This window comes from Crotalus tigris, unplaced genomic scaffold (assembly GCF_016545835.1).
Source record: "Crotalus tigris isolate CLP2741 ecotype Arizona unplaced genomic scaffold, ASM1654583v1 scf7180000017644.4837335, whole genome shotgun sequence".
NCBI lineage: Eukaryota > Metazoa > Chordata > Lepidosauria > Squamata > Viperidae > Crotalus > Crotalus tigris.
The window spans coordinates 947473-968683 of NW_024096536.1; the positions used below are offsets into that span (position 1 = coordinate 947473).

The following is a 21211-nucleotide window of genomic DNA, read 5'->3' on the forward strand; positions in this document are numbered from 1 at the left end:
TTTGTCTTTTCCACAAAGAAATAGAACAAAACTAAAAGGGAAAACTAAGGAAGGTCTAGTTCTGTAAAATCCTACCTTCCCAAAACATTAAGATACCCTTAATGTTTTGTCTGTTTCTGTACCAAAAAGCAAGTGGAGTACATGCCTCCTTCCACTGCATGTTTATGTTCTCTTAATTTCTGTTCTGAAAATGAATGTTCATTGTCGATAAATCAGCCAAAAGGCGGCGCTGTTGATTTGATTCAAGCATGCTTCCTAATCTACTACCAGCAGAAAAAGAAGTGCTCCATGTATATCTCAGAAATCCTCCTGCTGATTTTCTATCATGTTTTGTCTCTATGATCTCAAAATTGGTTGCTCAAAGCAAACCTGAGTTTCATTCCAACACAATTTTTGATCTAGAAACATTCTTTCTTCCTATTCATATATTCTCTCAACATGCAACTTATTATTGATGATTGTTATAAAAAGAAATAAGAATTCCTTGTTGACTTTTTGTGCTAATTAGTTTTCTCAAAGCTTGAATGTGTATTACTAATACTGAACACCCTAATGAATTTCCTGTTAGCATTTACACTTCATAGTGTGGCTATAGTTATGTCAGATTGCAGGTATTACATATGGGGCTGACAATTCAGTCCTACAGGTAGTGAATTCAGAAGAGTTATTCCCAGACAAATTGGAGTCACGATATATTTGAATACTGCTTAAATTGTGAAGAAAAAGAAACTTTTGGCCAATTTCAATGTTTCTCAGTTTAACTTACATTCAGTCAACATCACATTTCTGAAACAGTAGTAAAAAATTCTAAAGAAAAAAATACCCCATCAACCCTGGTTGAATTTTAAATCCTATTTGAATTCACAGGACATTCTAACCCATAAAAACGGCAGAGGCTGAACTTACACTGCAGTTGAGAAGAGTTTCATCCAAACCAAGCCTCAAAATTAAAAAAAAAAAATCCTATAGGCCAGTAGTTCTCAAAGTGTAGACTGGGGACCCTTTGGGGTCCCTGAGACCCTCTCAAGGGGTCAGCGAAGACAAATAAATTTTCTAAAATGTCTCAGTTTTAAATCATTACACAAAATATCAACAGATATATCCTACAGAAGCCAAAGCTATCTGGGGTCCTCATATGTTGTTAAGAATGTAAAGGTAACTCACAACCAAAATATTAGAGAACTGCTAATGTAGGTCATTGAATCCACTTTTTTACTTGATACAATAAATCCATACCTAAGTATTTTTATATACTGAACCTAGTAAAGCACATAATTGGCTTCAATTATAAATCAATAGAATTGTTCTTAAGAAATTCCTCATAATGTTCAATTTGTTGACATTTCTCCAATATAGATTCCCATCAGATCTATATTTGTCCTCTGTGACAACAAACATTAAACCGGATGGATCAACAGAAAGTCATTTGACTTGGAAAACTCTTGCCGATCCAAGCCATGACAGCAAACAGGAATATCCTGTTTTTAGCATTCAGAGATTATACTCAGAAGGCAATGGAAAGATTATATCAGAAGATTATATTCAGAAGGCAATGGAAAGACAACATTGTAGGGGCGACCCTTGATCGGACAGCTGGGAATTCAGGCGATTGTCCTTTTTACGCATTTCGAGGGCATCAGCGTGGGGGAAGTTGAATGAAATTCGAACTATCCGGACGACCGCTAGATGGCAGTAAACACAGAAAAAAGGAACTCTTGCCTCCCTGATCCGGTCGTTTGAGCTGACATTTCTCCAGAAGTCTGACGCAGTCATCTCACCCCACCCTACCATTCCGCACAACCCACACACCCCTCCCACTTCTCACGCATTGATGGACTAGGACAGGGGTAGGCAACCTTGGCTCTTTTATGACTCGTGGACTGGCTGAGGAATTCTGGGAGTTGAAGTCCACGAGTTATAAAAGAGCCAAGGTTGCCTACTCCTGGACTAGGAACTGAGACTTTTTTGCGGAACTGTTCCCTTTCTATGGTAAAAGACCTATGACCCGGAAGCAAAATGGCCATATTGTTGTTTGACCCTGGGAACTCTGCCGGTTACGGGAAGAGGCGGGCTTGAGAGCTCTGAAGCGCGGCGGCTCTGCTCTAAGGCATCGAAAGCGGAGTCCGTTTCTTTTATTGTCGCAGGATTTCCCGCCCTCTCAAGGGTGAGTCCCAGCGCCTCCAAAAGGCTTCCACTTACCCGTCCGCGGCGGTCCTCCCTAGGTTTCCCCATGCGTGAGACCCAGCTCGGAGTAGTGGGAGCGTATGGTGAAGGAGGAAATGTTTCCTCTCTTGCTAGATTCCTGTGATGGCCTTTCAGCTTCTTTATTAGGCCCCTATCCCTCTTGAGTGCCGTCCTTCCTCCTCTTATGGAAGGAGACATCTACCCCAGGCTGCTTAGTCATATTACTCACGTTTGGGGTGAGTAACCAGCTTTGTGGAAAACGTCCATTTTACAAAGAGGCATATATTTCCTCACCGTTATGGGAGGTTTAAGTCGAGCCTAGATACACCTAGATGGCCTTTATTTTATGATTGCTAAATTACTATCCATAATGCAGATGTGAAAACCTTTGGGGAGCAGGTCAGTTAAACAAAACAGGATTCTGCCCAGATTCCAGAATGCTGAGCAATAAAATAAAATACCACAAGCTGAGAAGTTGTGATATATGAGGAAGGAATTGGGACACGTAAAAAGACTTGAAACACTTCACTTAGTGAAGTGGTATACTATTAAATAGATAAAAGCTAAACTGGTGAATGAAAGACCCTTGTGGGTTTGAAATAAGAGCATTGCAGATTGTACTGTTAATCATGTAGAAACTTAATGTCCCTATTATCTACAGGAAGATAATATTTTGTAATGACCATACATTTTCTTTATTAGTTATTACTGTGCTAGTAATTCTAGTATTATGAATTACTGGATTTATTTTTATGATTAGATTTATTTTACTCATTCTTTTAGAAAAAATGAAATGACTGACATATATATAAATTCTCAAATTACTTTATTTTCTCTGTTTTGTATGTCTTTAGTTCACTGTTCAACTTGTCCTCCATGGCAACGTGGAGCCGTGAAGCTGTGCTAAACCTTTATCGTGCACTGTTGCGTCAGGGACGTGGCTTGCGCTACACAGATCGTGATTTCTATCTCAGCTCGATCCGGAAAGAATTTCGCAAGAACCAGCACCTTACGTCCCCAGAAGATAAAGAGCGACATCTTAAAAAGGGGCAGACTTTTTTGCACAGCAAACTTGGAGGACTTATTTAGGAAATTCTTTTTTTCCCTTGTCATTTTTTTCTTTTATTTTCCTTAATTTATTTAGTAATTTGAACTGGATGGTCAATATCAGAAGTCTGCTGCAAATCTGTAAAAAATCCAATTCCCCAAAGTATCCTACATACATCCCTGGGAGCATTTCTCCTTCCTTTTTGCAGATGCATTAAGCCTCAGGTAATTATATAGAGAGATGTATTTTGCTATTTTAATTATTCATTATTTGTACAGATAAAAAGCTGATCTTAGTAATTAGAGTACTAAGTACTAATCTGAGTAATTAGAAATTATTTTTTATCTGAGTAATTAGAAATTAATTTTTAAATTTAATTTTATTAAGTTTTATAAAACAATTCTAGCATGTTTGAAATTGGCATTATGAAGAATGTACTATATATGCTAGTAATATTACAACATTAATGTTTACAGTACAGAGGATGGAGGAATTTATATCCAGGTTTTGTTCCTGTACTGGCAACTCTTATTTTGACTCCCCTTAAATTCTGGAAATAAGTTTGTCTAAGATGCATCCATTGAAATATTGGTTCATAATGTTACAGTTCTAGGCTACCTGCATATCTTCAGAAACCTTTTTGTGCAAGTATAACTTGTTCGTCTGCATTTTTTTCTTCTTGATGTTGTTTGCAATTATGCTTTAATAGTCCTTTTTCAGAAACTCCCTTTCAACATAAAATCCTTTTTTTTAAATTACTTTCTGCTACTGGGAAATTCTAATAGCTCTAAGTTTATTAATGTAAAAGAGGGCCTTATTTGCATGTCAGACATTCACTTAATATGAATTTTACTGCTTGGTCTTGAATAAATCTCACTTCATGTTAACTTTACGCAGCCTGGTGTTTTCCAAAGGTGGTTTCTTTTGGCTGAACATTATGGGAAGGTCCCAGGTTAAAAATATGGTTGTTTATATTGAATGAGCTTGGAATATATTCATGACTGCAAGGATGTTGTATGCGTACTTCATTGATTCCTTCTTTGGAAGAATGGCTAACTAAGATAAGATAACCTTTATTATAATTTTTTTACTGTGGGCACAACGGCACACATCAAAAATGAAATTTAGTTGCCCGCTCTCAAAATGAAACACATACATGACACACATCTAAACATACTATGAACAACATATGTATAGACCACACCTCTACATATACGTAGCAAATAAATATTAAATGCTGTCCATCTTGAATATATAACGGAAGGAGGAAGCTTGAGAGTTCACAAGGTTAATGCTGTGTGGAATGAAACTATGGCTGAATCTGGATGTTCTGCTATGGATTCCACGAAGCCTCCTCTCAGAAGGTAACAAGGAAAACAGGTTGTGAAGAGGATGTATAGTGTCCCAGACAATCTTGCGGACCCTGCTCAAGCAATGCTTCTGTGCTATGTCCTGGATGGGAGAGAGGGAACTGCCAATCATCTTTTTGGCCATTCTCACCACTCTGCACCTGTCTGAAGCAGTGATGCTTCCAAACCTGACTGTAATGCTGTATGACAGGATGAATTGAATTGAATTGAAGAAATGTGCTTCAATGTCTAGAATAATTTCATATTTAAAAAGTAAACCTGATATAGAATTCAGTTATAATTAAAGACCATTCTTAGACTATAACTTTATATATAGATTTGTACCACACTCCCAATTAGGCCTTTTCTACATTTTCTACATAAAGTCTGCATTTTAATTTTATGGAAAGTGAAATTTTTAGTATTGATTAGAGTTTGGCTTTAGTTATTGATTTATATTGTGTTAACTAGCATTGGGATTATGGTTTTTACAATTAGAATTACAAAACATGTTTTAAGGTGATATATTTAAAATAAACTTAGCTTCAAATAATTAATCTTATAAGTCCATGGCATTAAAACCAAATAAGCACTGAATGACAATTACACTGTTTGTTTTTCCTCCATGTAGGAATAATGGCAGGCTCTGGAGAGCGCAAAGGAAAGAAGGATGACAATGGAATTGGCACGGCTATTGATTTTGTGTTGTCAAATGCTCGACTTGTACTGGGAGTGGGAGGTGCTGCTGTGCTGGGGATTGCTACCTTGGCTGTCAAACGGGTAAGAAATGTTTGTGTCAGAAGCATTACAATTAAAATAAGGCATACTATATGACAGCGGCTCCCAACTTTTTTTTATATCCCGCACCCCTAGAATGTTTCTGATATATTCTTGCACCCCTTGCAAAAGTTCAAAATAAGGGCAATGAATTATGCATATACACTATAATTTTGAAAACTCAAGTTTTCGCACCCCCTGGAATATCATCTTGCACCCCCAGGGGGTGCGACACCCTTGGTTGGGAACCCCTGCTATATGACATAACATTTAAAATACAAAATACAAGATTAAAAGAAAGAAATAATATAGTTGGTAAAGAAATATCTAGATTTATTGCGGCTGGGAAAAATTCAGTAGAGAATAGAGAAATTAAGTCTTATTAGGTTATATGGTCAATGTTCTACTTTCACTCTCTGCAGATGTATGACAGAGCAATTAGTGCTCCAGCCAGCCCCACCCATTTAAGCCAGTCAGGAAAGAGAAGCTGGGAGGAACCAAGCTGGCTTGGGTCATCATCACGATTACTGAACCAAGACATGAAGACAAATCTTAGCCGTTCTCTGCAAACTCTGCCCACAGATGCTTCAGATTTTGAAATAGGTGAGTAATAGTCTAAAGAAAGAATATATACATTGTATTGACTATATGCTATATTTAATGTATTCAGAATGGCTTTGTAGTTCGTTTCATTGATGTTAACAAAGGATGTCTGCTTCTTGATTGTCCCATGAATTTTCTTTCCCCATTAAATCTTATTCTAAAGCAGTGGTTCTCAACCTTTTTAATGCCGCGACCCCCAACCGGTCGTAAGTCGCGGACTACTCAACCGGTCGTAAGTCGAGGACTACTCAACTGGTGCAGCACCGTTTGCAGAATGGGACTTTTGGCGGGCTCAGCAGGGCAGAGACAGCCTGGACAATTCCTATTGGCTTTTGAAAGCCATTAGAATTAGACTCTATTCAAAAGAGTATATTCTATTGGCTTTCAAAAGCCAATAGAATAAAAGGGAGTAGCACAGCTAAGGAAAAGGGGAAAAAAATGGCGGACTGCATTGTTTGGCGACCCCCGTGAAATGGTCGTTCGACCCCAAATGGGGTCCTGACCCACAGGTTGAGAACCACTGTCCTAAAGCTATTTTGTTTGTTAAAAAATACATGTTCCGAACAGAATAATTTTAGTTCAGGCAATTTATACAAGCAATTTGCAGTAAAATATCTGGCTCTTTTTGAGTTTTTCTGTTGTATTACCTGAACAGATTCAGTCAAACCTATAAAGCATAAATCACCTGCTAAGAGAAGCCAGGTGGAATTGAAGAAATCCCACCTTCGGATGTCCTTGCAAGAAAAACTGTTTGCTTATTATCGGAGAAAGGTGGCTATCTCTGTAGAAGAACAGACCAAAGCCAAGCAAGCTGCTGTGGATATCTGTGCCGAATTACGCAGTTTCCTCCATACCAAATTGCCAGACATGCCTCTGCGTGAAATGTATCTGAGTGGTAGCCTCTGTGATGATTTACAGGTAAACTGAATGGGTGAAAAGTTTTAAATGTTCTTCAGCAAGAATAATATTGGTAGAGAAGTTTATCCCACTATCATATTCTCTGGGTTATGTTTAGATTTTTTTTGTGTCTAATCTGATCTTGTGTAAGAAAAAGATCCCCTTTTTGGGCCAATATCCACATTTATTTATTCTATGTCTTTTCTACATCTGTTCAATGAAATATATTTCCAAATTGTTTATTCAGTATAGCATAGTATTTTTAGCCTAGCATTTGGTGTCCATATGTGCTAGTTTTCTATTGTAATTCAAAATAATTCCTATTTATCTTGTAAGTTTGTTGTAGCTGGATCTATGACTTCAGTATAGCTAAAGAGAATACTGTATTGATCACTGATAATGCAACTGAAGTGTTCTTAGTATTCCCAGCCTTCCTTCTGGCCTAGCTTTTCCCAAATTGGTGGCCATATTAGTTGGATTATATCCTTTAATTATGAGAATTCAAATCCAAACATTTGGAGGGTGTCAAGTAAGCTAGCTGATAATTGATAGGACCAGTCCTCAGATGTTTAATGCTCTCTTTATTTCTCTTTGTTGCTAGGTTGTGACAGCTGATCACATCCAACTTATTGTTCCTCTTGTGCTAGAACAGAATTTATGGTCATGCATTCCAGGTGAAGAAACCATTATGAACATCCCTGGCTTTTGCCTAGTACGTCGGGAAAACCCAGAATATTTTCCTCGTGGTAGCAGTTATTGGGACCGCTGTGTAGTGGGGAGTTACCTCTCACCCAAGACTGTATGTTGTACCTTTGAGAAAGTAGTGGCTGGCTCCATCAACTGGCCAGCAATTGGATCCCTCCTAGATTATGTGATCCGTCCAGTTGCTCCCTTAGAATCTCTAACTTTGGAGGTCCAGTATGAACGGGATCGGCACCTTCTAATAGACTTTTTACCATCTGTGACACTAGGTGATTCTGTATTGGTAGCCAAGCCACACCGACTGGCCCAATATGATAATCTATGGCGACTCAGCCTTCGGCCAGCAGAGACAGCTCGCCTGCGGGCCTTGGACCAAGATGATTCTGGTTGCCGTTCTTTGTGCCTCAAGATCCTCAAGGCTGTATGTAAACTGAACCGAGTTCTGTGTTGTCTTTCTGCCAGCCAGCTTACCAATGTAATTTTACACCTGACCCAAGAAGAAACTGATTGGTCACAAAATGTAATAGCTGACCGTTTTCTTCAGGCATTGAGAAAACTAATAGGCTATTTGGAAGAAGGAATTCTTCCGAGTGCTTTAAATCCCAAGGTGAACTTGTTTTCAGAGCTTACTACTGAAGAAGTAGATGAGTTAGGCTATACACTGTACTGTTCACTTTCAGAACCAGAACTCCTGCTGCAAATGTAATCGCTGCCTTAAGTGTGAGTTAGTGTTAGAACTACTTGCCATGACAATTTGTCTTCTGAGTGAGTTATGCACATCTTGCCCTGGTTATTTTGCAAATCTGCCTTTGTATTTTTACTGTTATTAAATAGGAGGGGGGGGGGCATTAGATTCTTGGTGCTACCAGTCTAGTTCCACTACACTCAAGGAACTGGAGGAAGAAGCAACTTTGAAGATTTGCTCAATTTGCTATAAAGTTCTTACTGATGTATCCGCTGATGGAGTCCCAACATATGCTGTATTTCCTGTAACAGTTTGTATTTTGCTGCAGTGAAAATTCTTACCTATTTCAAAAGTGTAAAATTGCCACTAACAATTTTAAGAACCTCCAATGTATAATAAGCTTTGTTCCTATTGATTGGTGATTATTTTTTCCCTTTTTATTACAAAAGTGCTTGACAGAAAAGCTTCAAGTATTTGTAGCAGGATATATATTTGTGAGTTCTGTACATTGATTATATTATATTGTCTAAATTTAAGCATGTTAACTTAAATGTATGTGACACTCAGAGTGATGATAACCCCATATTTTTAAATCTGAGTGCATATTGTCTAGGACTTGCTACTTTGCCCGATTGGAGTCCTTCACTGCACATGCATATGCATATAAGGTCCTCAATACACTCTTGGTTGAAAAACTGGTAGAAGATTGCTAATTGATGCAGAGGAATGTAAGAAAGTAAATTTCATATTCACTGCTTTTGAAATTATTTGCCCATGTAATTGAGAAATTAGGGAATATCATTAAGGCACAGAGCAGGACACTTGAAATAAAGATTCTTGAATAAGTGCTATGGCACTTCTAAAAATTTTGTGCCTTAAAATCATACAAAGGGTAGCTGAGAGGTGACTGTATGCAAAACTGAAGAAGGCAAAGATGCTTTGGTTGGCATAACTTCATTTGCTGTACTTGTTATTGATGGTCAGAAATGTCCAGTCTGATTTTGAAGCACCTTTGCCCTCTTCAGTTCTGAATATTGCATACCATTAATGCTTGAACTTCAAATCATTGGCTAGCTGGTGAACGTATGGATACTGATGTATACTTCCTGACGGTTTTATCTATAAACTATTGGGCACAGGCAATTAGAGAAAATGACACTACTGGAGGAAAGCAAAATAGTTTTAAGTGAAAAATATGTATTATGCCGTTTATATATTTAAAGGAGATGGCATATACTATATATTTAACAGTTTGATCCAGTTATATTCAAGAAAGTATCAGCACTTTTTCTCCTATGTGGTCTTCCATACATAATTTATATAACCCTCTTCTTAATCTCTATGCATTCTCTAAAACAATATAACATATAGGGAGGAGCTGCAATAGCTGTATCTCCTGCTTTGCAGATACAAGCATGTCATGGTGAATGTGTAATCTCTTGGGAATATATGGTTTGTTAATGCTGCTATCATCTGGTACTACTTCCATCTTCCCCCAAGGAAAAAAAAATAGGAGGTACTCTAAGAGATGAAACTGTCAAACCTGCATAACAAGTATTACTACTGTAATACATAGGTAATTCTGAGGGTTGCCTTGTTTCAAATATCCGCCCTCAACATTAAAGGGCAGAGTGGATGAGATAATCTGCAGGTCTTGGGAGTTGAACATAAATCTTCCATATTCTTTCTGTTGAAAGTGCTGCTTGCTAAGTCTACATATGCTTCAGAACTGATTTGAAAGAAGGGGTTTGGTCCTTTGCACAGAATCATTTGATATTCATTAAAGTAGCCAGTTCTTTTTCAGAATGCTACTTACAGAGTTGTGTTAAATTTAATGAATGGAATCCATAAAGCAGTGGAAGCCTGAAAAAATGAATTTAATGAATAGCAGAGAGCTACTTTTTCTTTTCTTCAAAGAAAAATAAGTCCAGCTGCCTCTTGAAAAAAGCAGCTTTGGAACAACCGTGACCTGGATGACTGAGAATCTCCATAGACCCAGAGTTGCTAGATTCATGCAAGTCCAAAATGTTTTTTTCAAATCACTTTCAAAGTATGACCCTAGTGCTTATGTTATTAAGATATTCTTCAGTTTAGTTGTAGGTATGGAGAGTGCACCACTCATATTTTGAGATCAGATTGTCTTTTACAGATATATATATTGTGGCAATGGAATCAGTATTATCCTAATTTAAGTTTCAGTGTTATAGCCAAAGACAGAAAGTTATCATTGAGTGCTTGGCAATTTGTAACCTGGGGAATATTTAATTTTTCTTTTTACTGATTAATATAGTTTCCAGAATACATTCCTCCCCATTCTCAACCTTCCTGCTCCATGTGTTGATGAATACCTACATAGACATTATGCGGTTAGAGACTTTGCTTTGGGGCCCATTGTTCTCCATCTTTGCTCCCCTGTTCTTTTTGTCCCTTAGCCTGCTGTTGGTTTAGAACAGGAAAGCAAATCACATCTGAGGCAAGAATTAGAAGAATCCAGTATCTCTTGCATTCCCACTTATCTATTATTTTTAAAAAATTGCAAAAATATTTTATTTTCTTAAATTGTTATGAGGTTGAATATTATATGTAGCTTTAAGCAACTATCCCTGTGACAGTAAGATGCCATTTTGGGTTTTTTTTTCACTTTCATGTCTTTTATTTCCTACAGAGCAATGATGAATTGGGTTTTTTTCTTTGAAATATGTAAAAGATATTTCACGATAAGGCTAATAATATAACATTGCCACTGCCATCAATGCAAGTGGAAAGCCAATGATAGCAGCTGATGGTCTCAAGCTGAGGAGCCCAAGTCTGCTCATCCTGCAATATAGGTGCCAAACCAATCAGTAGAAACTGCAATTTTGACCAGCTAGCTGAATAATAAATGTAATTGTCTTTACTTGGCACTGCTGACCTCCCAGGTTTGATGGAATACTTGGGACATTTGCCCAAGCTGAAATGTATAAGAGGGTTGGAGGAAAGAATTCTAATGGTCTGTAACCATGTATAAAAGTTGTGAAATAAAATCGTCCACAACCATGTGACTCTTTAAATATACTGGATATGCTGAGGCTTTTTAAATATCTTATGAAGAGAAAATACAATCAGGTAATCTTATAATTACCTTCTTGGTTTGCAACACTTAATGGTACTTAGAAGAATGTTGTCAAGTGAACTTTTAAGCTTTATAATACTACAACCTTTATAATAGTTGTAGTCTTCGACTTACAACCATTTATTTAGTGGCCATTTGAAGTTATATGACTATTTTTCACATGATCATTGCAGCATCCCCATGGTCATGTGATCAAAATTCAGACACTTATCAACTGATTAATAATTAGGATGGCTGCAGTGTCCCAGGGTCATGTGATCACCTTTTGTGACCTGGCAAGCAAAAGCAGTATTGAAGCCAGATTCACTTAACTGTGTTACTAACTTAACTGCAGTGATTCACTTAGCATCTATGGCAAGAAAGTTTGTAAAATGGGGCAAAACTCACCAAATATTTTGCTTAGCGACATAAATTTTGGGGTCAAATTGTAATCATAAGCCGAGCATTACCTGTAATTAGAACATTTTGCATTTAAAAAAATAGTTCTAATAAAAACATTTATTGCACAAAAGTATGATACCCCCTATATGACAAATTGCAACCCAAAATTTTCTTTGAGCTATCCCAAATCATCCATCCATGTGTCTAGGAAATCATCTTTGATACAATTGTATGCAAGTGGCGTTGTTATGACATAAAATGATCATCCTGCCCAAAATAGAAACAAGGAACTAAATAAGTACCTCCCATAATCTGCAATTTACATGTAACATGCTTTCTGTACTATAATAGAATTAAATGTAAAAATATTTCTATAGTTTGATAAATTAAGGTAGAGGTAAGATGTACATATTGTAAATCAAAGAGAATTGTTCTGGATATTGCTTGAGTTTTCCCAAATGTACTATATAGGACAGGTTATAAAAAACAAGATTCTTTTTACCATCCATTATTAGAATGAAAGGTATGGAGAAAAGGACTTGATAACAAAACTCCTGCAGTGTGCTCTTAAAGTTCAGTTACTATACTTTCTGTTCTTCATTTCTGATTCTTATTCCCAAGGCTCTTCTTCATGAGTTCAAATTGTTCATCTGGCATTCCTCTTTTTTCCATAGAAATATTTTATAAACTTGTTCTGTATTCAGTTTTGACACTCAACGTTAGCCATGTATGCCTGTTACTAGCTGCTGCATAAAAGGAACTCCTTGCGCCATGTGTCAAGCACAACTAAGAACAACCAGCAGCTAGGTCTAAGTTTTTACTTCCTCACATCACTAAGAATGCAATTACTTCACAAACTAATATGAATTATGTATTATTCTAGAAATACACCATAATGTTTGTAGTCAAATAAAAATATTTTATTCAAACATGAGATCTGAATAGTTCCTCTTTGAAAGGAAAAATTATCTGAGTAGCAAAAATGCCAATGAATTTTATCTAGTTTAAAAAACTGTTTGACGGGAGTAAAGGGAGGGCTTAATGTCACAGTGAACCTGACATTGCAACTTTCTAATCATCATTGGATTCCTATCCCACTGACCTAATATATAATCTTTGGCCTGGAACAAATTGCTTAATCAAGCTTTAGTAATTTCACATTATGAGGTTAATGCGTAATTTTGGTGACACTTGAATTCCCTTATGTCTATGTATATACCCGGTGCAAAAAATCAGGACCATCTATTATACTGCAGCAGAGAAGAATTATTCAAGCCTATTACACAAGAGTCTGGTCAACTAAAGTTTAACACTAAATTGGCACCAGATAAAGGTCAATGGAATTCAGGAGGGGCTGGACTTGGACTGCTTGTAGGAATGCACTTAACTCTGCACCCCAGCTCTTCTACAATATATGATAACAGGAGTTGGAAACAAAACATAAAGAGGCTAAGGTAGAACTAAACTTTGGGATCCTGTTTCAAATTTATCATGAATATAAAAATTATTTAAATCCATCCACATTAATTCTCCCATAGTACTCAACAGAAGAGAATATATGTAGCTGTGGAGTTCTCCCAGCATTGGCAACACTACCAATGTTTTCTCTTTGGTTATTCCTTGATTCAAAGGAAAAGCTCAAATCCAGGAACTACCAAGAAGAAAACCACACCTTCAACAACACTGGCAGGTAAGCTACTGTATATAAACAGAAAGCAAACTTGACACTCACTGGCAATCATGATATTACCTAGTTGGGTAATGAAACATCTGCAAGAAAATAACCAACTCAGAAAGCACTAAGGACTTATCTATAATGTAGAAGTATATAGATAGTAACAGCACATACAAAATTCAAAGCAGGAGGTTTTAAATTAACTAATTTTAAGATAAGTTTTTTATGCAGCAGACAAGCTAAGGCTCTATTTAACTGTTCTGTAACACCAGGCTAAATCAATCCACGTACCTTTACACCTTTTGCTGAAATCCAGTATGAACTGTTTCATATACCTTTACTAGCTCTTAAATAAGAGGCAAAAAAGAATTTGCAATCATTTTATTTTCATTTAAAAGAAAGGGCAATGAGTGGGTGAATGTTGAGTAATCTTTTACACTAGCTATTCACTATAGTATGTATGATGATGCCCACTTACCGAAGCATATGTTATATAGTACCTAGATAGTCTCTCAAATACTCAAAATTTGTTTTAAAAGTTACAGAAATATAATTAAAACTGTTCAGCAACATACATAATAAACTATAAATACATATGGTAACATAACCAATTGAGTTTCTGAGTTTGTTTCAAAATAACTAACGTTAACAGGTCCTACTTCAACAAATAAAAATCTGGTCTGACCTTTTAAGCAAACAGGGAATTGCTTTTTTGTTAATGAAAAACACAGATATTGGTTTGTCTACCTACTGAATGTTTTTCCCCTTTCTGATCTTGAGCAATTTATTTCCTCTTTCTATATTCTATGAAAATGTCACTGTATTAAGGGGAACAAAGAATTACCAGATGAGAAATACTGGATACTTACAAATTGATTTAGCATTTTTTTTTTGCTAGCAATATGGGTATCAGTATTCTATGGACACGCAAACTTTAACATTTAGTTTAGCTATTTTTGTATTTCACTTGAATTCTTGGACTAACTAAACTAGATTTGAAACAGCTCAAGAAAAGCAGATCAAAAACAGAAAAACAAAAGTATCCCTTGGACATATGCTCAGTTTAGAGGATTTTATTTCTGGTAACAAACAACATTTATAAACTTTTTAATGAACAAATATATTTCAAATGATAAAATCTTAACGCAGGAAACAAGTTGCGCCTATTTCGTCTCCTATCGAGCCTCATCCGTTCTCGGGCTCGTAAAGGCCAGAACATCAAGTTCTTTTTGGTGACGCTGTTCTGCGAGGAAACCCCCGCCATAGCCGCTGCTTCCGTTTTTTCCTCAACAGCAGGGCCAGAAAAGCTGCTGATGATACCCCACTCTCAGACAGCCCTGAGCCATCCGCGAGTAAGAGGGCGGTGGCTGTTCCAATGAGGCGTCTGTCTCGTTTTTTCCCCCAGCAGAAAAAGGGGGGAGGGAATGGACTTCCCGCGCCCCTCACACCACCCCAAGAGCGAGAAAACGGATGCTGTGGTAACTGTTTCCCCGACCAAGCCCTCTTGGGCGGTGCGTCACAAACGGCCTATAAGCTTCGAGCATGGGATCTCCATGTATGGCGATACGACCCAGACGAGTTGTGAGGAGTGGTCACTACCTCCAGAACCGATGCGTAGTCTTGCTGTCTTCGGTCGTTAGCCGGCTATGCAAAGCTTCTGACCACCACCTTGCTTCCCCCTATTGAGCGCGGTGGTTAGGGAGAGCGAAGGTTGCACCCCTCCCCCTGCAATCGCGCTCCCCCCCAGACTTGGGGGCAATCGGACACCAATGGCCGCTAACCACAAATGGCGAAGAGAACACCGAGGAAGGCCCAAAGAAGGAAGTCTGGCAAAAGGGACGAAGAAGGCTGATCGTTCATTAACACCTAGATTCTAGACAGAGCAGCATTTTAAGAGAAAATAGAAGACCCCCCCCGCCCCGCGACTCTATTTTTAATGATGTTGGGCAACCGTAGAAAAGTATTCGCCCCAACACAGTTAAGCACAGTCCTTTACGTGAGTTCTTCGCTCAGCCGACCAATCAGGTGCTTCATGTTCACGTGCTTTCTCAAACTACTGGAATGCAGAATGCGGCCACCCCCTCTTGGGCGGCTAATAGGCAAACCAAGCTAGAATTCCTTTTTCAACGTCACGTGTCTGACCTTAATTAAAGCGGCGGTAACCGTCATTATGATTCAACAACATAGAATAGTCCCTGTAATCCTTCCGCAAATTTTTGAGTAGGACTAATCGAATGCGGGTACGAAGCCTCGCGGAGTGTTTGCTTCAACCCAGCGTCACAGAGAGAAGCTCTATAAGGAAGTCTTACTTTTTCGAACGGCACACATTCAATGCCGAAGATACTGGGCGGAAGGATTTTCTGGAACCATTGCTTAATGAAAGGAGGTCCTGCCGGATCTCATTGACTATATAAAGAGAAAACGGGCTCACTCTCGCTCCTATTGTCTCTGAGAAAAAGATCTGTATGTTATTTTGTCGTTTTCGAAAAAAATAGCGCGTCTCTTCCCCCCCTTTTTTTTCGGAGTGTAACAGTGACGAGTCGAATAACCGAGGAAAGGTTTTAGTATACGCGGCCGCCACCATGGCATGGTAGGGGCGGCATCGCAAGCGACGGCATCGGCCATTGCAGAGTCGCAGCAGCGGCGGCCGCGGCCTCGGCACCTCCAAGCATCTGCAACCATGGCGTGAGTATTTGGGGAGGGTGGAAATTCACCAAAGATGGAGACATTGGCTTTTATTAAATATGGTGAAAGATAAGACAAACAGCACGGTCAGGTTAAGGAATTGAGACTTTAGGGAGTGGAGATCTATGTATAGACTTAAAACAGGTGGAGGAGAAAATATAGAAGGAAATTGGAAATCTCAGCCAAGGAATAGCATTTGTTCATGGCCGAAAAATACGGGGGAGGGGGCGGGACGGTATCAAGAAATAGGTTTGCACAACGAATTCCAGACTATAAATTAGGCTATTTATGGAAAGGGGAGGTGATTTAATGAGCCCTTGGGTTTCCCAGACTAATTAGAAGGCAGAATGATTTCCTTTGTTGGGGGGGGGGGGAAATCCCCCGAGATTTAAGCAATTGACTTACTTCTAAATAGTATACTAATAGTTTTTTTCTGGACAAAAATAGAACTTTAAGTTAAGATTGGCCTACTTTGTTAAGAGGAAGAGATAATAATTGCTTTTCACAACAGAAATATGAGGAATAAGTTTACCTTTTAATCACTAAGGCTAGTGTCTCTAAAAACATTTTGCTGAAATAACTAGTGGCGTTGCCTGGAATGCAGGTTGAATTGTCTATATAAGGTTAAGAGGTAGTGAATTACCTGTAACTTTAAAATAAACTTTTCTGTGGAAGCTGCCAATTTTTAAATAAATGGATATAAAGAAATTTGGTATTATGTGGCTCTCACATCTTACAATCATTAGATTCTCAGTGACCAGATGGAAACGTGGCAGGATACAAAATGGCGGCCTATTTATAGGTTAGACACGCAGAGCAAGCAGATCACGAAATGGCTGCAGCTGTTGTCACTAATGAATTCATGAATCAGACCAACGTGGGTGGAGATTGAATTGAAGCTGTGTAGTTAGGAGGAAATAGAGGGCCAACTTGCTGAACAAATTCTAGTTGGCGCTGTTGTACTGTAGTTCTAATTTGTATCTAAGACAATTCAAATGAAGTCTGGGGGGGGGGGAAAGCTGCAACTAGGAGTCATTGCTGCAGTATTACCATGCACAATTTGCCCTACATGATTTTAACTTGAAATTAAAATCTGAAGGCTCTTTTTATAATAATTATCTTGTTTTTTTCCAGGTTTTTCAAATCATCACACAGCAGTTTTGCTGTAATTGATAAACACACCATCTATTTGTCTAGGCAAATTGACAACAAAGTACTAAAACGTGACCAAAATGAGCTTCTCAAACACAGAGATGTTGTTGGGGGACTTTCTGTCCCCATTCAGCCAGCAGTGTTTGGTGGCTGATGAAGGTCTGGGGCTCTTAGATGACTGCTTGGAGGTGGCCAAGAACTTCAGTTCGCATGGGTTCTCCAGCGATAAGGCTAAAGTGGGCTCCTCCAATTGGCTGGATGTGGGCAGTTGGAAAAATGCCACAGACAGCAACCAGGGTAAGATAAATTATATTTATTCTGCAAATATTGGGTGACCCTTTGAGGCTTTTGATAAGTCTGTTTAAATGTATATATTTGTTTCATGGGTCTAAAGCAGCAGAAGAAAAGTTTTGTATTTGTTGAGATTATCTTTGGAATAGCTTTTTGTTTATTTTACAGAGGATGCCTTTTCTGGCATGGATTGGATGGTGGAGAAGATGGACTTGAAGGAGTTTGACTTTGATGCACTGTTAGGTATTGATCTGGAAGCCACCATCTCCCCAGATGAGCTCATGGCCACGTTGGAAGACACGTGTGACCTGCTTGACCCGCCCATTGAAGAAATTCCCAGCAAAGAAAGTTTATTAATACCAGAACCAATTAACCAATCCCCCAGGTCTCCTGAAGCAGACCAGGTGGCCCCATTGACTACATTATTGCCACTTCCAGCACCCCAAGGGCCACTGATTTCTACTGTTGATCATTCATTCAGTTTAGAGCTAGGTAGTGAAATAGACATCCTTGAAGGAGACAGAAAAACAGAAACCCCCACTATAGTGTTTCCCAAGTGTGAAAAAGAGGATGAAGCACATTCTGATAATGATAGTGGAATATGTATGAGCCCAGAGTCTTATCTAGGGTCACCTCAACAAAGTCCTGCCACTTCTACTAGTTCCCTCAGTGATAACCAGTCAGTTACAACCCAACCTGATCTTTCTGTGAGGCCCAAGCCTTATGATCGCCCTCCAGGAATCGTGTCATTAAAGATTAAAGAAGAAAAGAGAATAGATAAGAAACTGAAGAAGATGGAGCAGAATAAGACAGCGGCCACACGATATAGACAGAAGAAAAGAGCAGAGCAAGAAGCTATATCAGGAGAGTGTAGAGAACTAGAGCAGAAAAACGAAGCCCTAAATGAAAAAGTTGATTCCCTGAGCAAAGAAATCCAATATTTAAAAGATCTGATTGAAGAAGTCCGCAAAGCTAAGGATAAAAAGACTAAAGCCCCAGAATAGAGTAGTGGAGTAGGAGTTACATGCATGTATATTTGCTGAAACAGCTATGCTTTAATGCTTAATAAATTATTTTCTAATTTGGATATGTGAATATTGTTGAGTGAAGTTTTGTTTGAAACAGATTGGGCTAACAATTTAAAAACCCAATTGCCACATTAAAAATGAAAAGATAGCAATTGCAATTTAACCTACCTTATTTAATTTTATTCGACATTTTACAGTTATTCTGGAACAACATAATAGTTCATATTTGTCAAGGTACAAGTATTTTACTTTTTTCTCAATCTTAAATACATTCTATTCAATTCTGCTTGAACCTGTGGGTTCATATTTTTAACATCTTTGGATGATTGTTAAGCCAGTGTACCAAATGTGTAGCTTTATTATCAACTCTTACCCTTTTAAATCAGCGGTTCTCAACCTGTGGGTTGCAACCCCATTTGGAGTCGAACGACCATTTCACGGGGGTCGCCAAACAACGCGATCCGCCATTTTTTTCTCAGGCGCCGCCGCGCATGTGTGCCACGCAGGGGGTGCTGCCGCACATGCGCGCTGCGCAGGGGGCGCCGCCGCACATGCGCACCACGCACGCACATGCTCCTGACCGGGGTCGCCAGTCTCTAAAGATTGAGAACCACTGTTTTAAATGGATCTTACACTAATATCACATCATGCTCTCAGTTTGTCTTTTTTAATATTTACACTTATCCCTCATCTTGCCTTAATCGCTTCAAAACTTCCAAGACCAGTGTAAACAATAGGGATAATGTGCATCTTTTGTTCATAGGTCACAGTAAGGTTCTTGTGTTCCCATGGTCAAAACTACACCTAAGCTGGAAAGGTAGATTATTATCTATGCATAAGTACAGTCCCAAAGGTAAAAGATGCAAAAAACCTTAGGAAAAATTATATACAGTTCAAACAAACTTTGTAACGTGTTGATTAACATAATTTGAGTCAAATTAGAGAGCTTGTCCAGCAACTATGTTCCATGTAACAATTCATAGCATCCATAATCTTGTAAATGACTAATTGAATATTCAAAAGGTGATTTTATGTTAGTGAATTTTGACTAGAGTTCACTTTTATATACAATTCTGGCCTGGATCAGCTCTTAGGAAAGTGCATTCCACATGAATCTTCTGCTTACTTGGAAAAAATTGGAAACAAAGATGCTCCTTACTGAATATATTACCCTAAGATGGTAATAAAGTTCTCATCAAAATCTATACTAATAAAAATTTAAGGGATAATTAAGGTGATCAAAAACTGCATCAAGAAAATGCTTGTTTTGGGTATTACATAATTTTCAAAACCATCTTTTAGGTAAGAATTTACAGTGTGTTTGGTAAATTGTAGGACTATTTTCATTCTATTAGGCAATACTAAATAGGTATATAGTTTTTAGTTAGGTTTAAGAAGCGATTCATTTTGGGGTATTAATGTAATGATGGCTTCCCTTGATATTTTGAAAGACCTGATTATGTCATCAGATTTGAGTTCTTAGGAAGCTGGAGACCTGCTTAGATGGTTCAATTGTTGTAACCATTCTCTTCACCTAGAATTTTTTTAGTGTTAATATGGATTTTAATGCTTCTATCTGTTGTGGTGTTCCAACTATAATGTGCTATGCAGTTGCCTTTGATGAGATTGGCTATATGCATTTTGTAAGTAAAAGTACATGCCAGGAGAAAACAGAATGTTTTGTAGTTTCAACTTTAGGCTGCAATAATCTGATGGCACTCCAGAATAATATGTAGGACAATTAGAGCAAGTGTATAGTTTAGTTTCAACTTTAGGCTGCAATAATCTGATAGCACTCCAGAATAATATGTAGGACAATTAGAGCAAGTGTATAGTTTGTGGCCCGTTCTGTCCCATCTTTGCTGCTGTCGCTATGAAAAGATTAGCCCAACTGTTTTAATGATATCTTGGCAATATGGAACAAGCCCCAATATAAAATTTGCTTTCCATCCAGCTGCTTTTAACATACATGCTTTATTTCACCTTGTTTTCTGCTGAAGTACAAGTTTGAAAGCCTTTAAATGTCTTGGCCATAAGGAATATGCTTCTAGTGTGGTATATTCTACTTGTTCCTTGTCTCAACCACGATCACTATCCTTTTATTTCTGCACTCCCCCCAAAACTACTTTTTCATGCTACAGTATAACTAGAACAAAATTCATTTTTTCTGCAAATGGATCAGAATATCTGAACTGTAGATTAACACAGGACCAACTTTATATGCGCAGGATGCCTAGAAAATTTTGTACAATCTTATCCAATATTCTAACATTAAAGTTAAAATTCAATTTGATTTAAAGCACAGTCTGAGCTTATCAGTTATTTTGATCCACAAGTAAATGTGGAATGCCATTTTCTAAATACAATAACTTAAGTTTATGAATAAAATAAATTGACTAATACTTAAGCAATTGTTTTGTATTTGTTGAAATTTAATGTATAAATGATAGGTACCAGTGATTTTGAGATCGTTTTAAGTCTTTCAATAATTTGGAGACTGCTCTTAACAACAGTCTTGTTAACAATTAGCTTCAGTACATTGTGATCACTAAATGCTAAAGCTAATTGTAGATAACAGCTAACTATAAAATAAAAAGCTATAAAAATAAATAAGTTAATTATAGATAACATTTGTTAAATAT

The 21211-nt window shown here is 37.8% G+C and overlaps 2 protein-coding genes across 3 annotated transcripts; both read left to right on the forward strand.

The window, feature by feature from the left end:
- The first annotated feature begins 3273 nt into the window (after positions 1–3273).
- On the forward strand, positions 3274–11295 carry MIEF1 (mitochondrial elongation factor 1). 2 transcript variants are annotated; one of them, XM_039335510.1, is made up of 5 exons: positions 3274–3456; positions 5213–5361; positions 5781–5961; positions 6617–6879; positions 7460–11295. In XM_039335510.1, exons 2-5 carry the CDS (start codon positions 5218–5220, stop codon positions 8264–8266), a joined length of 1395 nt encoding a protein of 464 aa, XP_039191444.1. In that variant the 5' UTR covers positions 3274–3456; positions 5213–5217; the 3' UTR covers positions 8267–11295. The 2 variants fall into 2 exon arrangements, with proteins under 2 accessions (XP_039191444.1, XP_039191445.1); XM_039335511.1 differs by lacking the exon at positions 3274–3456 and having other exon boundaries at positions 4691–5361.
- A 4482-nt stretch (positions 11296–15777) lies between these two features.
- On the forward strand, positions 15778–18636 carry ATF4 (activating transcription factor 4). Its single transcript, XM_039335512.1, has 3 exons — positions 15778–16098; positions 17233–17547; positions 17710–18636. The coding sequence occupies exons 2-3, from the start codon at positions 17331–17333 to the stop codon at positions 18543–18545; spliced, it is 1053 nt and encodes a 350-aa protein (XP_039191446.1). The 5' UTR covers positions 15778–16098; positions 17233–17330; the 3' UTR covers positions 18546–18636.
- Positions 18637–21211: the final 2575 nt, after the last annotated feature.

Coding starts and splice junctions, on each gene's coding strand:
- ATF4 (XM_039335512.1), top strand. CDS start 17,331: ATGAGCTTCTCAAACACAGAGATGTTGTTGGGGGACTTTCTGTCCCCA. Junction 17,548..17,709: donor TGCCACAGACAGCAACCAGG/GTAAGATAAATT, acceptor TTTATTTTACAG/AGGATGCCTTTTCTGGCATG.
- MIEF1 (XM_039335510.1), top strand. CDS start 5,218: ATGGCAGGCTCTGGAGAGCGCAAAGGAAAGAAGGATGACAATGGAATT. Junction 5,362..5,780: donor CTACCTTGGCTGTCAAACGG/GTAAGAAATGTT, acceptor CACTCTCTGCAG/ATGTATGACAGAGCAATTAG. Junction 5,962..6,616: donor TGCTTCAGATTTTGAAATAG/GTGAGTAATAGT, acceptor TTACCTGAACAG/ATTCAGTCAAACCTATAAAG.